Source organism: Fundulus heteroclitus, unplaced genomic scaffold (genome assembly GCF_011125445.2).
Source record: "Fundulus heteroclitus isolate FHET01 unplaced genomic scaffold, MU-UCD_Fhet_4.1 scaffold_41, whole genome shotgun sequence".
In the NCBI taxonomy this organism is placed as follows: Eukaryota; Metazoa; Chordata; class Actinopteri; order Cyprinodontiformes; family Fundulidae; genus Fundulus; species Fundulus heteroclitus.
This window is the reverse complement of record NW_023396824.1, coordinates 588922-603764: the sequence shown is the minus strand read 5'-3', so window position 1 is coordinate 603764 and position 14843 is coordinate 588922. Positions and strand designations below refer to the sequence as shown.

The following is a 14843-nucleotide window of genomic DNA, read 5'->3' as shown; positions in this document are numbered from 1 at the left end:
GACTGATACACCATCTTGTTGGCTGTTATGACCTGAAAGAACCAGCCTCTAACTTATTGCACCCTAACATATAACTTCAGCTGCTTCAGCTAGGAACCACTGATCAGGCCTGAAACCTGGCAGTAGTGATGGACTCAGACCTGAACCTCCATCTAAAGACAAAGTGGACCTTCTAGAACCTGGAGAACATTTCCAGGATTAAAGGACTGATGTCTCAGCAGGATCTGGAGAAACTAATCCATGTTTATCTTTAGTAGAACTGATCACTGCAACTGTGTTTTCACTGCTTAGAGCTGCTTTTAAATGTTAATTCAAAGATTTAAAGGTTATTTATTGTCACCGTGGTGAAATTTGTTGACCACTCTGGCTAGGAGAACACGTAAAATACAAACAGACAACGAAAAAGAGTTACAGTGTTTTATTTTTAAGTGTTTTTTTTCTCAGTATAGTGTTCAAAACATGAGAAAATTAAAAAGACGAAGATTCAAAAGTTAATATCAGAGTCTGAGGGGTACTTTACCACCAGTAACCAAACATGCATGAGAAGCAAAGATGGACGTGTCCTCAGATGTAAATCAACGTTCAGCCCATCCCTTAATCTGTTTCCACAGAAAACACGTCAGACTAGAACTGCTGCTCATCAGGAAGGAAACCAGTCAGTTCACCATCAGCTTCACTGCAGGAGTTCACCAGCTTTAAAGACAGAAAGGTGAGAAATATTCTCCTGTTTCTTTTGTTTTTATTGTTCCAATCTTCCCGTTCTGATGATCAAACATGAAAATGGTCGTTTTCTTCTTTGGGTAAATCTAAATGTGGTGAAAGCAGTTAAGTAGTTAGCTTCCTGATGGTGGTTGAGCTCATTTCCTGATACGACGATCAGGAATAAACTGGACTTCGTCCAATGGACTAAACTGTAGCATGTTAAACAGGTAAACACGGTTTCAACTTTAAATGCTCTGGATATGAAGCAGGGCTGCACAGTGGGGCAGTGGGTAGCTGTTGGCTCACAGCAAGAAGGTCCTGGTTTGACTGTTGGGTTTATTGGCCTCTCTAAATGCTCCTTAGGTGTGAGTGTGTGTGAATGGTTGGTTGTCCTGTCTGTCTCTGTGTTGTCCTGTGATAGGCTGCTTACCTGTCCAGGTGAAGCCCGCCTCTCAGCCACTGACAGCTGCAGATAGACACCAGCAGCCCTCAGGACCCCTACAGGGATAGACGTGTTAGAAACTTAACTTTAAATGTCCTGGATAGGAAGCAGCAATAGTCTGAACATATTCAGGATGGATTATTTTCCCAGATCCATCATCAAATGTCAGAGAGCAGAAACTACCTTTACGTAACAGTTGAACCGGACGTGTGCGCATGCGTCCGTCCGCCATTTTGAATCCTGCGCTTTGCTTCGACCACGCGTAGCAGTCAGACGTGTCCATTGTTTAAAAACCTCATTCCATTGTTTCTATCGGCTGTATTTTCTGCCTCGGACAAAGAATATTCTTGAGAATATTCTCAAGATGAAAGAAACGGCTGTCAGAATGTTGTTGGTGCTGTTCTTCTTCTTCTACCGCCTCGGTGTCGTCACAGGCCACGGTCCACGTGAGTTAAATAAAACCTGTTAAACTTGATGTTCCCTGAAAAACAAGGAAGCAGGAAATAATTTCCATGATTTAAGAAGCAGCCGTGCCAATATTTATATTTATATTTACTGTTTGGATGTGTTCAGACACCCAGGAATGTCCTGAGCGACATGTTAAGCTAACGTTAAGCTAACCGCTTGGGATAGCCTGATAGCCTGAGACAACGTCAGTCATTAAAAACTACAACTGGATGAAAACGGGAATGTCAATGACTAAAGTTATACCCACAGGTATGACTTTTAAAGGTTCTTCATTGTTACGGCATGCTACCATGGTGAAATTTCCCTCAGGTTATACTCAGAGCTCACGCAACAAGAAATAGGCAGTGAACAATGTGTACGTTTTTTAATATAGATTATAGGGTGCAAATACTAAAAATATGAACAGGTTCAGACAGTGTCAGAGTCTGAGGGCTTTGAGATCAGTCCCTTCACAAGCCTTCATGAATCACAGTAATGAGGTGATGAGGCGATGAGGTGGAGTCTTCATTTACAGAAATGTGCATTTAGATATTCCTGAGAGCAGAGTGTGTAAAATAGGCAATAATAGAACAAAGATTGTAGCATAATCGGGATGCAGCGTTCAGATCTGGAGACAGACTGGCCTACAGCAGGGCTAGAAGTTAAAAAGGCATCCAGAGGCCAAGCAGAGGTATAAGCAGCGCATGGAGGACCACCTCAGCAGGTGACATGGTGATGTAGAGCTGTGTGTCGTCTGCATAGTGATGGTAGCTGATGATGTTTATTATCTGAGCTAGAGGAGGATGTAGATCTAGAACAGGAGGAACCCAGGATGGAACCTTGGAGAACCCCACATGTGATTTATGTCATCTCTGACGTAAAGTTACCTGCTGACACTAAAAGTCCTTTAAGTAGGATTTAAACCAGTGGAGAGCTGTAGCAGAGAGGCCGACATTTTTATGAAGAAACCAAAGTTTCTAAGTTCAATTCAGTTCAATTCAATTTTATTTTTTTTATTTATATAGCCAATTCATGAAACGTCATCTCAAGGCACTTTACAAAGTCAAATTCAAAGCTAAGTGTGTCACACAGGATGGATTAATTCTTTTGCACCTCTGTCTTCAGGGTTGTCAATTTGAAAGTTGAAGTTTCCCACAATAATTAACCAGATTAATGGAAATGAGTCCGGCTTCAGATGATCTTTATCCTTTTGTGTTTTTCGTATGGGTGCCGAGAAGAGTAGACGTGAGTGTTACTGTGTCACCTGGAAGTGTGTAACTAGACGCCTTGCAGCCTCCGGGGGGCGCTAGCCTCAGTTCCTGGGGGCCACAGCACCCCCAGGCAGTCAGACCCCCCCATAGAGCGGCCATGTGGCTGCTGACATGGAGGCAGGACTGCCCAGGCCAGAGAGGCCCAGGGAGAGACACAGGGTACTGACCCGCCCAGGGTCAAGGCAGAGACCCGTTACCTCAGCAGACGGTACCTAGACAAGCAGAACCGTTGAGAACCTGAGAGTAAGAACCTCAATACTGGGGTCATTTCAGGTTGTTTATTTAGCTAGGCCTCTTAATTTTAACATTTAAATGCTGTGGAACACCAGAGAGGAGGGGGTGTACACATGTGTGGACAGATGTGAATGAATTAATTTACTGTGACTGCTTCTTTGTGTTTATAGCTCAGCTTATTCATGTTCCTTCCTTCTGTTACTATTACTATTGATATTACTATTATTATTCATGTTCCTTCTTGGACCCAGCAGTAGAAGACGGTCCAGAAACACCGGGTCCATCCAGAACTGGAACCTGGCATTACCGTCTCTGTGTCCTCCCTCTGGGGCTGCTTGACCTTTAACCTCTCTGCTCTTGTGTCGTCCTCTCCTGCAGATGCGATCAACATCACAGCAGAACCTGGACAGAACGTAACGCTGTCCTGTCCAGTTGCTGACTACCAATCAGTGACTGGTGTGGAGTGGAGCAAAAAGGACCTGCATGGAGACGTCCTCCTTTTTCACAATGGGAAAATCGATCTGTCCAACCAGAACCCGTCCTTTAAGAACCGGGTTTATCAGCAGATGAAGGATGGAAACATTTCTTTGATCCTGACGGTGAAACCTGGGGACAACGGGACGTACGAGTGTCGCCTTGAGAGACAGAGTTTTGAACATAAACCCAACTGCACCTTCCAACTGGATGTTGCTTCTCCAGGTGAGTTCTTGGTTCTGATCAGAGTCCAGTAGATAATAGGTGACCGCAGATACCTGGCAGATCACACTCACACCTGGTTCTGCTCTGCAGGTGAAAACGACGGACGGAAGGAGGACGGAGGAAAGGAGGATGGACGGAAGGAGGAGGGAGGGAAGGAGGATGGACGGAAGGAGGATGGAGGGGAGAAGAATGGAGAGGAGAAGAATGGAGAGAGTGATAGACAGTTCATATACATTCTGTTATCAACTATTGTAGTTGTCATCATTTATGTGATTTATATTTATTGCAAAATGCCACCAGCGCCCCCTGCTGGACAACCAGCAGAGCTAGAAAAGTCCTTACTGCCTGATGAACAGAACCATGTGGTTCCTGAAGCTGTAGTATCTCAGCACAACTAATCCTATTAAAATTTGTTAAACTTCCTGTCTGAGTGAAATTTGTTCTCTTTTGTAAAGTGTTCTCAAGAGTTTTTCACTACTACTTCTACTACTAGTAATCATAATAGTAATCAAGAAGTTTGACGCTCTGGGAAGCAGGGGTGATTCCAGGTTCCTGCTTCTAGGGGGCGCTCTGTCCCTGCTGACCAGCTGGATTATTTTTATATATTATAAAAACATCTGTTTCATTTCTGGTCTTCCTCCCCCCCTCTTGCTCTGTCCACTCAGTGTTTTAAGATTTCCTTACAGCAGACATCTCCTCCACTCCTGTGCACACGGAGTCGTTAAGGCCGTTACTGGCCTGGCTTACTACCCTGGAGTGGACCACTGTTGGTTTAACTTGCAGGCCTACAATGACTGTAACGACTCCCCATTACTAAGGGTTGGACCTGTTACGGTTCAATCTACGTATTATCTAAGCCATTACAAGTACTGCCCTTTGTTGGGCAGTAGTATAAAGCTTGGTACTCCACATTACTCCAGACTTTTTCAACTGAGAAAACTGGCAGGATAGGAAGCAAAACTTCTTCAAACTTTGGAAAAAAGTCCAGTTGTTTTGTTTTTTACTTTTGTGAAATATATAAATAAAATTGAATAGAAGGTTCACAGAAAACATGAACTTCATCCATGACTGGACTAGAAGACGTTCTTGGACTCCAACAACTGCAGCTGGACTTGTTCTGCTCCACACCTGAATCCAGAGACACCTGCAGAACCCTTTTCCATGTTTACCTGCTGAGCTCCTTCCTGTCCACCAGGGGGAGCCAGAGGACCAACGTCTGTGGACCGAGTCCTCTGTGGTTTCCTCTGAGGGATTAAATAAATCTCTGGTTGCTGGGTAGCTAACCTCCTCAGACTGACCTCACATGTCCAGGTTAAACTTTCAGATTTGTTTCCAGTCATTTACTTTATTCTAACGTCTGCAGACGTTCCAGTACCAACGCTGGGATGGGACTGAGGGACCATATGGGGCCTCAGGCTGCTGCAGCAGGTCTGGACTGAAGGTTGCTGAGCAGGAACCAGAGCTTCAGAGCAGAAAACATGTCAGCCTGACGGCCTCAGCAGAACCAGAGCTCCTGCTGCCGTCAGGAGGACCGGTTCTGGTCCAGCATGGCGGCACCAGTAAGAACCTCAATACTGGGGTCATTTCAGGTATTGAGGTTCTGGTCCAGAAGCCTCCCCAGCAGCTGGATGGACCCCCCAACAGGAAGCTGTGGTTTCTGAGCTTGCAGAGGTTCCACCAACACTCCTGGTGTCTGCAGAGCTGAAACCAGAACCGGTATCACTCACACTCTGATTCAGCTCCAGGTGGAACCAGAACCACGTGACGGGGCCATAAACGGGCCCCTGACTGACGTCTGCTGGTTCTGTAATCAGTCCAGGCTCTGGTGGCAGCGGACAGTAAACAGCCTGATCCCCATGGCAACGGCCTGTTGCTTCCTGTTTGTCTCCATGGTAACACCTGCAAAGGTGTGCCAGGCCCCGCCCCCTGCTGCCGCTGGCGACTCCTGGTCTGGCTGTTGAACCGGATTCTGCTGCCAGGTTCTGGTTCCTTAATGTTGAACCGGGTTCCTCACCAGGTTCCTCACCAGGTTCTGGTTCCTTAATGTTGAACCGGATTCTGCTGCCAGGTTCTGGTTCCTTAATGTTTAAATTGGGTTCTGCTGCCAGGTCCTGGTTCCTTAATGTTGAACCGGGTTCCTCACCAGGTTCCACACCAGGTTCCTCACCAGGTTCTGGTTCCTTAATGTTGAACCGGATTCTGCTGCCAGGTTCTGGTTCCTTAATGTTTAAATTGGGTTCTGCTGCCAGGTTCTGGTTCCTTAATGTTTAAATTGGGTTCTGCTGCCAGGTTCTGGTTCCTTAATGTTGAACCAGATTCTGCTGCCAGGTTCTGGTTCCTTAATGTTGAACCGGGTTCTGCTGCCAGGTTCTGGTTCCTTAATGTTGAACCGGGTTCCTCACCAGGTTCCTCACCAGGTTCTGGTTCCTGAACATTCAGCTTTTATCTCATGTTCTCCATCACCAGCGACCCAGGTCTGCAGCTCCTGAACCAGACCAGGTTCTGGTGACACAGCGGCAGCAGAGACGGGTCCAGATGCTGCAGGACAGGGACAGCCAGCCAGAACCGGAGATGCAGAACCGGGTCAGAGGTTCTGGCCACGGTTCTGGTCTCTCCCATGGAGGGAGGCTCCATCTGGGCCTCTTCAGATTCTGGTGCCTCTAATCTGGTTGTGGATCTTCTCACCTGGTTCCTCCTCCACAGATCTGGAAAGCAGAACCTTCTGCTGTTCCAGGTCCATTTATCAAGAACCCAACCTGACTCTGTGTGTAAAGTATTCACTCCCTAGACCATCCAGAGGTTCTGGTACCTGGTTCTGGGTCCAGCATCGCTGTGGAGGACTTTGGACCTACTCTGCTTTGCAGAATTGATTTAGTTCTGGCACCATGGAGGTTTTCCTGCAGAAATGGAACGATTAAGACCACAGCATCTAGTCCAGACTTTGACTAGGCCACTCTAAAGTCTCTGTCTCAGTCTTGAGCTTTGGATTGTTGTTCTGCTGCAGAACCAAGTGTTTCTAAGCCCCAGGTTCTCCAGGTTCTAGAGCAGTAAAGCAGCCCAGAGCATCACTCTACCCCCACCATGTCTGACTGTAGGTTTAACCTTCTGGTTCTGAAACACTGTAAACGGATCTTTGTGTTCTTTTTGGGTCAGCAGTGGTTCTGGTGGGTCGACCTCTCCTGGGAAGGTTCTACACTGTTCTCTGTGTGTGGATCGTGGTTCTCTCCGTGGTTCTATGGAACCTTAGACCTTGATGTAAGAGACTTTGTTCCTCGCCCGTTCCTGAAGTTCTCCAGATAGAGGCATGAAGTTTGAGAGCTTTGGTCCTTCAGCCTACTTCATGCTGTCAGAAAGGTTCTGTGTGTGTGGATCGTGGTTCTCTCCATGGTTCTATGGAACCTTAGACCTTGGTGTCAGAGACTTTGTTCCTCGCCCGTTCCTGAAGTTCTCCAGATAGAGGCATGAAGGGTTCTGTTTGAGAGCTTTGGTCCTTCAGCCTACTTCATGCTGTCAGAAAGGTTCTGTGTGAGTGATTTCTTAACTGTAAATCCCAGCAGGGACCGGGTCTGGCTTGATCAATAAATGTGAATAATTTAGATTTTTCTGGATTCGTTGTCTGATATTAAAATTATTTAAATCTGCAGGGTGTGAATACTTTATTGACTGGACTACATGTTTCCTAGGGTTAGGGTTAGTGATGCTGAACATTTCGGGTCAGTCAGTCGTTTATTTACGGAACCATTGACAAGGCCAGTAAAGCGCTTTATAATTAAAGACAATACGAGTTCATTGATTATTCTGATAAAACATTCATTTATTCTCTTTCATTTACGTAAAAACAGGAAGAAACAACAAACATTATTTTTTTTTACCAAACTGAAACATTAACATTTGACAAAAATAAGACAGATTGTTACATTTAACAAAAAAAAAGACAGATTGTCATATTTAACTAAAATAAGACGTTTTGACACATTTAATAAAAATAAGACGGATTGTTACATTTAACAAAAAAAGACATTTTGTCACATTTAACGAAAATCAGACATTTATTACAGTTTGTGTTGAGTTTTAGTCAAAAAAACATCCAGTTTGTAACGAGAAGACTCTGATCATGTGACTCGCTGCTCCACCAATCAGAGAACAGGAACATTCTGCTGTCTGGACCAGGAAGTGACCATATTAGGACGTGTGGTCCTGAGGCGGGTCACCCTGGGCGGGTGGATGGACGAAGTGTTGACCGCTCTGGTAGGACAGCGTTACAGCAGCCACTAGAGGCTGTAGGTGGTATTACATCCTGACAGACCTGAGTCCATCGGTTTCTACTCTGGTTCTAACCGATAACAACGAGGAAAACAATAAAATCAAACCAGAAACATGAAACACATACAGAACGGTTCCAGGTCCACGGCCTTTCTCCGGACCGGAACCGTAAAAAAAGACCCGTAAACCCAAACCAGCAACAGGTAGTTAAAGACCATAGAAGGTCCATACCTTGGAAACTATTCACCCACACAGAAAACACACACACACTAGTTCCTCCTCAGCCTGACACTATGCTGCATGGAATCATGGGAAATGTAGGATCCACAGTGGGCTCTTTTATTCTCACTCCCTTCTATAGCCGACACAGAACCAGGTCAAATGAAGCCAGAACTGTTTCCTGGTTCTGCTTGTATTTCTAGGACTAAAGACATTTATCTGACCGTAGCAAAGAACCTTTGAAGCTTCATTATCTGAACGTATTTCCTTCCTGTCCAGCTTTGACCTTTTTGTTTGTTCTCTAAACTGAAGAACTAAATTTATAACCCAACATTTTTAGTGATAAATGGAGAATATTTACTGCCGTCTTTTAAGCCTTTTTACAGCCTAACCTGAATCTAATGAGGATTTAAGGTCTCAGTTGAACAAACTGCGCTTACAGCCGAACCTTAACCTTTCCTCCGCCTCCCGGTCCACAATAAACACTGTTACTAAGTAACACGACCGGCGCCTGACCCACTGGGCTCGGCTTAATAAGTAATCTGGGCCTCCTGGTGCCAGACCAGCAGCACTGACATCCTGGAGAGGTTGCACAGTCCCCTGGGCTGGTGATGGTTTCTGAGGAACCTGGAGGAACCTCAGGAGGAGAACCAGAAACCAGCTTCTTGATGGTGAACCTCTGTCTGAACTGAGGATTCAGTCTGTTTCTGAGATCTTAAGTTAACACGATCTACAGAACTGTGGAGATCAGACGGACTGGAGCTGGGAGTGAGAATAAATCTATTATCTACCTACCTACCTGTCTACCTGTCTACCTACCTACCTACCTACCTACCTACCTACCTACCTACCTACCTATCTACCTACCTACCTGTCTACCTACCTACCTACCTGTCTACCTACCTGTCTACCTACCTGTCTACCTACCTACCTACCTGTGTACGTACCTACCTGTCTACCTACCTACCTACCTACCTACCTACCTACCTACCTATCTACCTACCTACCTGTCTACCTACCTACCTACCTGTCTACCTACCTGTCTACCTACCTGTCTACCTACCTACCTACCTGTGTACGTACCTACCTGTCTACCTACCTACCTACCTACCTACCTACCTACCTACCTACCTACCTACCTACCTACCTACCTACCTGTCTACCTACCTGTCTACCTACCTACCTACCTGTGTACGTACCTACCTGTCAATCTACCTACCTACCTACCTACCTACCTGTCTACCTACCTACCTACCTACCTACCTACCTACCTACCTACCTACCTACCTACCTGTCTACCTACCTACCTACCTACCTACCTACCTACCTACCTACCTACCTGTCTACCTACCCGCCTACCTACCTACCTACCTACCTGTCCACCTATCTGGATTCTGATTGGTTCTGACACCTGTGATGACGTCATGAACCACCTGACCTCTCGGTTGAACCTCAGCAGGTTCACCTTCTCTCTCGACTTCCTCCTTGAATCTCCTTTCTGTTTGTCTGGACCCAGGTACTGAGTCCGGGACTCGTCTGGGTCAGAACCGGCCCCCTGAACTGGTTCTGACTGTCCTTCAATCAGATCTGGTCCACAGGAAGTGATGTCAGGGCGTACCTTTTAGCTCTACCTGTGATGGTTCCTGGTTCTCGGGACTGGCTAACCTGATACCTGACTGGCTAACCTGATACCTGACTGGCTAACCTGACACCTGACTGGCTAACCTGACCCCTGCCTACCTGACTAACCATATCCAACCTGCTGTCAGGACTCTAACTGACCCTACCTGACACCTACACCTGGGCTCTCATGGAGCGGGGCCACACCTGGTTCCCAAATGGACCCTGGGTCTCTGCAGACCTGGATCTGAAGCATCATCTCTGCTGAGAGGAACGTTCTTGGTTTGTCCGCTTCACACCGGAGCGTCCTTCAGCAGGTGAGACTGGTGAGGGGGCGGGGCCTTCTTCTCAGGTGAGCTAGGTTTATGTGGGAGGAGCTTCGTAAAGGTTGTCTTCTTTCTGTAGGACATCCAGGCAAAGATGGCCACCAGGAGGAGGACCACACACAGGGAGACACACCTGCAAGCAGGAACACTGTTACTACCTGATCGCATGACACCCGACCAATCAGGAGACAGATCAGCAGCTGTTCAGCCAATCAGAGCTCCTCGGGGGGAACAAAAGCCCGGACAACCGCTGTGTTCTGAACACAGAACATCTGAGTGGAGCAGCTGTTCTTCGTTAGAGAACCGACCAATCAGAGACGAGGATGGACCCACCGACTCTCTGATTGGTGGGAACCATCAGAGAACCACTGCTGCCACAGTTCTGACAGGTCCATGTGGGCCCGGTCCAGGAGGTCCGGTTCAAACATGAAGGATTTCTGATTGGCTGAAGATCCGATGTGTTAAGGCGAGGGAAACTTACGCGGCGCTGAGTCCGATCCACAGGGTGGCAGGAGGACCTACAGGAGGAGGACAACAACCGTCAGAGGGGAGGAGGCCATGAGGAGAAGCTCTGACTTAATCAGAACGCTGAGCTCACCTGTTGTTGTTGTGGTCATCAGCGCCGTGGTGGTGGTGGTGGTTCTGGTCAAACAGACGGTGTTGGTGTACGTAGAACATGGAACCAGGGTTTCCTGAGAGGAAGCTGGAGGACAAAGAAGTCACCATGAAGCTAGAAACCATCTGGAGGCCCAGAGAACACCAGAACCAAGAACCAGACGGTCCGGTATCTGGGTCCAAGTTTCACTCTAGTAACGGTTCTGGAGACACAGCCACAGGTTGATGGTTCTATCTCTAGGAGGTCCAGCTGAAGGATGTCCCCCCTTGATCAATGATAAAGTGGTCCTGGTCTCAGAACCAGAACCAGGGGTCCAAGGGTTCTGCTGGCAGCAGCAGGTGTTCTTACCTGAACAGTCGGTGCATGGAGAGCATTTGATTCCTGTTTGAGTTCCTGGTCCCATGGAGCAGTTCCTGGTCACGTAGTAGCCTGGTGGTCACAGCAAGGAGCCTTCATCACCACCTTCATCTTCATCACCACCTTCGTCACCTTCATTATCATCATCATTATTATCACCATCATCATCATAATGATTATAACCTTCATCTTCATCACCACCTTCATAATCACCACCTCCTTAACCATTATTATCACCTTCATCACCACCTTCATCATTATCTTCATTATCATCATCATCATCCCCTCCTTCATCATCATCTTCATCATGTGTCTTACCTTCTGGACACGTCGGACATATTGCTCTCGGTAGCTGAGCAGACGTCGGGTCCACCATCATCAGCAGGGCACAGGTAACGCTCACCTGGAGACAGGAACACGTCGACAATTAAGAAGAAGAAGAAGAAGAACCCAACCTGTCAGAACCAGCCAGTCAGAACCAGCCTGTCAGAACCAGCCAATCAGAACCAGCTTGTCAGAACCAGCCAGTCAGAACCAGCCTGTCAGAACCAGCCTATCAGAACCAGCCAATCAGAACCAGCCAATCAGAACCAGCCTGTCAGAACCAGCCAGTCAGAACCAGTCAGTCAGAACCAGCCTGTCAGAACCAGCCTATCAGAACCAGCTTGTCAGAACCAGCCTATCAGAACCAGTCAGTCAGAACCAGCTTGTCAGAACCAGCCAGTCAGAACCAGCCTGTCAGAACCAGCCTATCAGAACCAGCCAATCAGAACCAGCCAATCAGAACCAGCCTGTCAGAACCAGCCAGTCAGAACCTGTCAGTCAGAACCAGCTTGTCAGAACCAGTCAGTCAGAACCAGTCAGTCAGAACCAGTCAGTCAGAACCAGCCAATCAGAACCAGCCAATCAGAACCAGCCTGTCAGAACCAGCCAGTCAGAACCAGCCTGTCAGAGCCTGTCAGTCAGAGCCAGCTTGTCAGAACCAGCCTGTCAGAACCTGCCTATCTCTGGGCTTCTACCTCTAAGGCTTGGAGCCACTTCAGCTCTGACTCTCTGAGGAGGAGTTTCTGTTTCCTAGCAACCAGACCTGCAGCTACCTGTTACCTGCGTGCCTCAGGAGGCCCCGCCCCCTCTGTTCACCCTTTCAACACCTAACAAGCCTCAGCTCGCACCTTCAGCCTCGCATAAACATTAACGGATCAGTCACACACCCCAGGACGTTGAAAACATCAGAACTGCGTCAGAACTCCAGAACTCAAGGTCCAAACCTGCACCTGTCTCACCTGTCTCACCTGTCCTGGATTAACACCTGGACCTGGACCTGCTGCAGTGAGCTAAAGCTGCAGAACACGCTCGGTACCAAAGTGTTAGAGCGCTGATGAATGCGCTGATCGGACCTCCGGTACCGTCCTCTCACTCACCTGCAGCTTGACCATCCTGTAGTTCAGACACCTGGAGGAGACGGCAAGAATCAAGAGAACCTGAGACACACCTGTGACCGTCAGTCCAGACGTTCTCATACTTATAGCAGAACCAGGAGGAGGAACTAGGAGGAGGAACCTGGAACACACCCCCTGAGAGCTCGGTGGGTGGGACCAGGGATCAACAAGGAAACCCAGTTATGGAGAGTGAGGCGTGTTTATGTTCTGTACCGGGTCTGTTATAGACGTCACGTTCTGGTTCTGTCTCCTCTGGACCAGGGTTAGGATTAATCTGATGTTACCTGGAGTTCAGTTTTTGAACTAATTATTTCTATCAAGGCTAGTCAATCTTATCTATAAAGTACCTTTTCATCAACGAGACGATTCACAGAGCAGAACCAAGAACCAAGAGCAAAGAAATCAGTACAGAGACAGAAAAACATTACAGAGGAACAACATGTCTGGTTCTGGTTCTGGTTCTGCAGAGCAGGCTGGAGCCAGAAGACCTGAGTGGTCTGGAGGGTTGATGGCCTGATAACAAGTCTGTGATGAATTTAGGTGCTAATTCAGGGATTTATAGACTAACAGAAGGATTTTAAAGTCTATTCTCTGAGATCCAGGGAGCCATGGAAGGACTTCAGAACCGGGTCCATGTTCTCTACGTTCTTAGTCTCAGTGAGGACTTCAGAACCGGGTCCATGTTCTCTACGTTCTTAGTCTTAGTGGAAGGACTTTAGAACCGGGTCCATGTTCTCTACGTTCTTAGTTTTAGTGGAAGTACTTCAGAACTGGGTCCATGTTCTCTAACGTTCTTAGTCTTAGTGAGGAATTCAGAACCGGGTCCATGTTCTCCACGTTCTTAGTCTTAGTGAGGACTTCAGAACCGGGTCCATGTTCTCTACTTTCTTAGTCTTAGTGAGGACTTCAGAACCGGGTCCATGTTCTCTAACGTTCTTAGTCTTAGTGAGGAATTCAGAACCGGGTCCATGTTCTCTACGTTCTTAGTCTTAGTGAGGACTTCAGAACCGGGTCCATGTTCTCTACGTTCTTAGTCTTAGTGGAAGGACTTCAGAACCGGGTCCATGTTCTCTACGTTCTTAGTCTTAGTGGAAGGACTTCAGAACCGGGTCCATGTTCTCTACGTTCTTAGTCTTAGTGAGGACTTCAGAACCGGGTCCATGTTCTCTACGTTCTTAGTCTTAGTGGAAGGACTTCAGAACCGGGTCCATGTTTTCTACGTTCTTAGTCTTAGTGGAAGGACTTTAGAACCGGGTCCATGTTCTCTACGTTCTTAGTCTTAGTGGAAGGACTTCAGAACCGGGTCTATGTTCTCTACGTTCTTAGTCTTAGTGAGGACTTCAGAACCGGGTCCATGTTCTCTACGTTCTTAGTCTTAGTGGAAGGACTTCAGAACCGGGTCCATGTTCTCTACGTTCTTAGTCTTAGTGAGGAGTTCAGAACCGGGTCCATGTTCTCTACGTTCTTAGTCTTAGTGAGGAGTTCAGAACCGGGTCCATGTTCTCTACGTTCTTAGTCTTAGTGAGGACTTCAGAACCGGGTCCATGTTCTCTACGTTCTTAGTCTTAGTGGAAGGACTTCAGAACCGGGTCCATGTTCTCTACGTTCTTAGTCTTAGTGGAAGGACTTCAGAACCGGGTCCATGTTCTCTACGTTCTTAGTCTTAGTGAGGACTTCAGAACCGGGTCCATGTTCTCTACGTTCTTAGTCTTGTTTTTATTGAGTTAAAGAACATTTAGTCTCCTCCTGCATTGATTTCTTCTATTTCCTCAGAGGCTGAACTGGTTCATAGTCACCTGGTGACATGGTGATGTAGAGCTGTGTGTCGTCTGCATAGTGATGGTAGCTGATGATGTTTATGATCTGAGCTAGAGGAGCATGTAGATCTAGAACAGGAGGAACCCAGGATGGAACCTTGGAGAACCCCACATGTAATGTCTGTCATCTCTGAGGTCCACCAGAACCAGCACTGAGGTTCTGAGGTCCAACAGAACCAGCACTGAGGTTCTGAGGTCCAATAGAACCAGCAATGAGGTCCATCAGAATCAGCACTGAGGTTCTGAGGTCCAACAGAACCAGCACTGAGGTTCTGAGGTCCACCAGAACCAGCACTGAGGTTCTGAGGTCCAATAGAACCAGCAATGAAGTCCACCAGAACCAGCACGGTGGTTCTTCCACAGTCTGTATTTATATGGATTTCATCAAACA

The 14843-nt window shown here is 47.2% G+C and overlaps 2 protein-coding genes across 2 annotated transcripts in view; both read left to right on the top strand.

Moving 5' to 3' along the window:
- The window catches only part of LOC118560255 (protein NLRC3-like), a 943592-nt gene that overhangs the window by 491717 nt on the left and 437032 nt on the right, over nt 1-14843 (top strand). The window lies entirely within an intron of this gene.
- LOC118560217 lies at nt 1335-5500 on the top strand. The gene is made up of 4 exons (XM_036131051.1): nt 1335-1590; nt 3475-3795; nt 3886-4008; nt 5385-5500. The coding sequence occupies exons 1-4, from the start codon at nt 1509-1511 to the stop codon at nt 5498-5500; spliced, it is 642 nt and encodes a 213-aa protein (XP_035986944.1). The 5' UTR covers nt 1335-1508.

Bases quoted from the DNA above. Each gene is read 5' to 3' on its own strand.
- LOC118560217 (XM_036131051.1), top strand. From the start codon at position 1,509: ATGAAAGAAACGGCTGTCAGAATGTTGTTGGTGCTGTTCTTCTTCTTC. The intron at 3,796-3,885 runs GTGAGTTCTTGG...TCTGCTCTGCAG, and splicing joins ACTGGATGTTGCTTCTCCAG to GTGAAAACGACGGACGGAAG. The intron at 4,009-5,384 runs GTGATAGACAGT...GGGTCATTTCAG, and splicing joins AGAGGAGAAGAATGGAGAGA to GTATTGAGGTTCTGGTCCAG.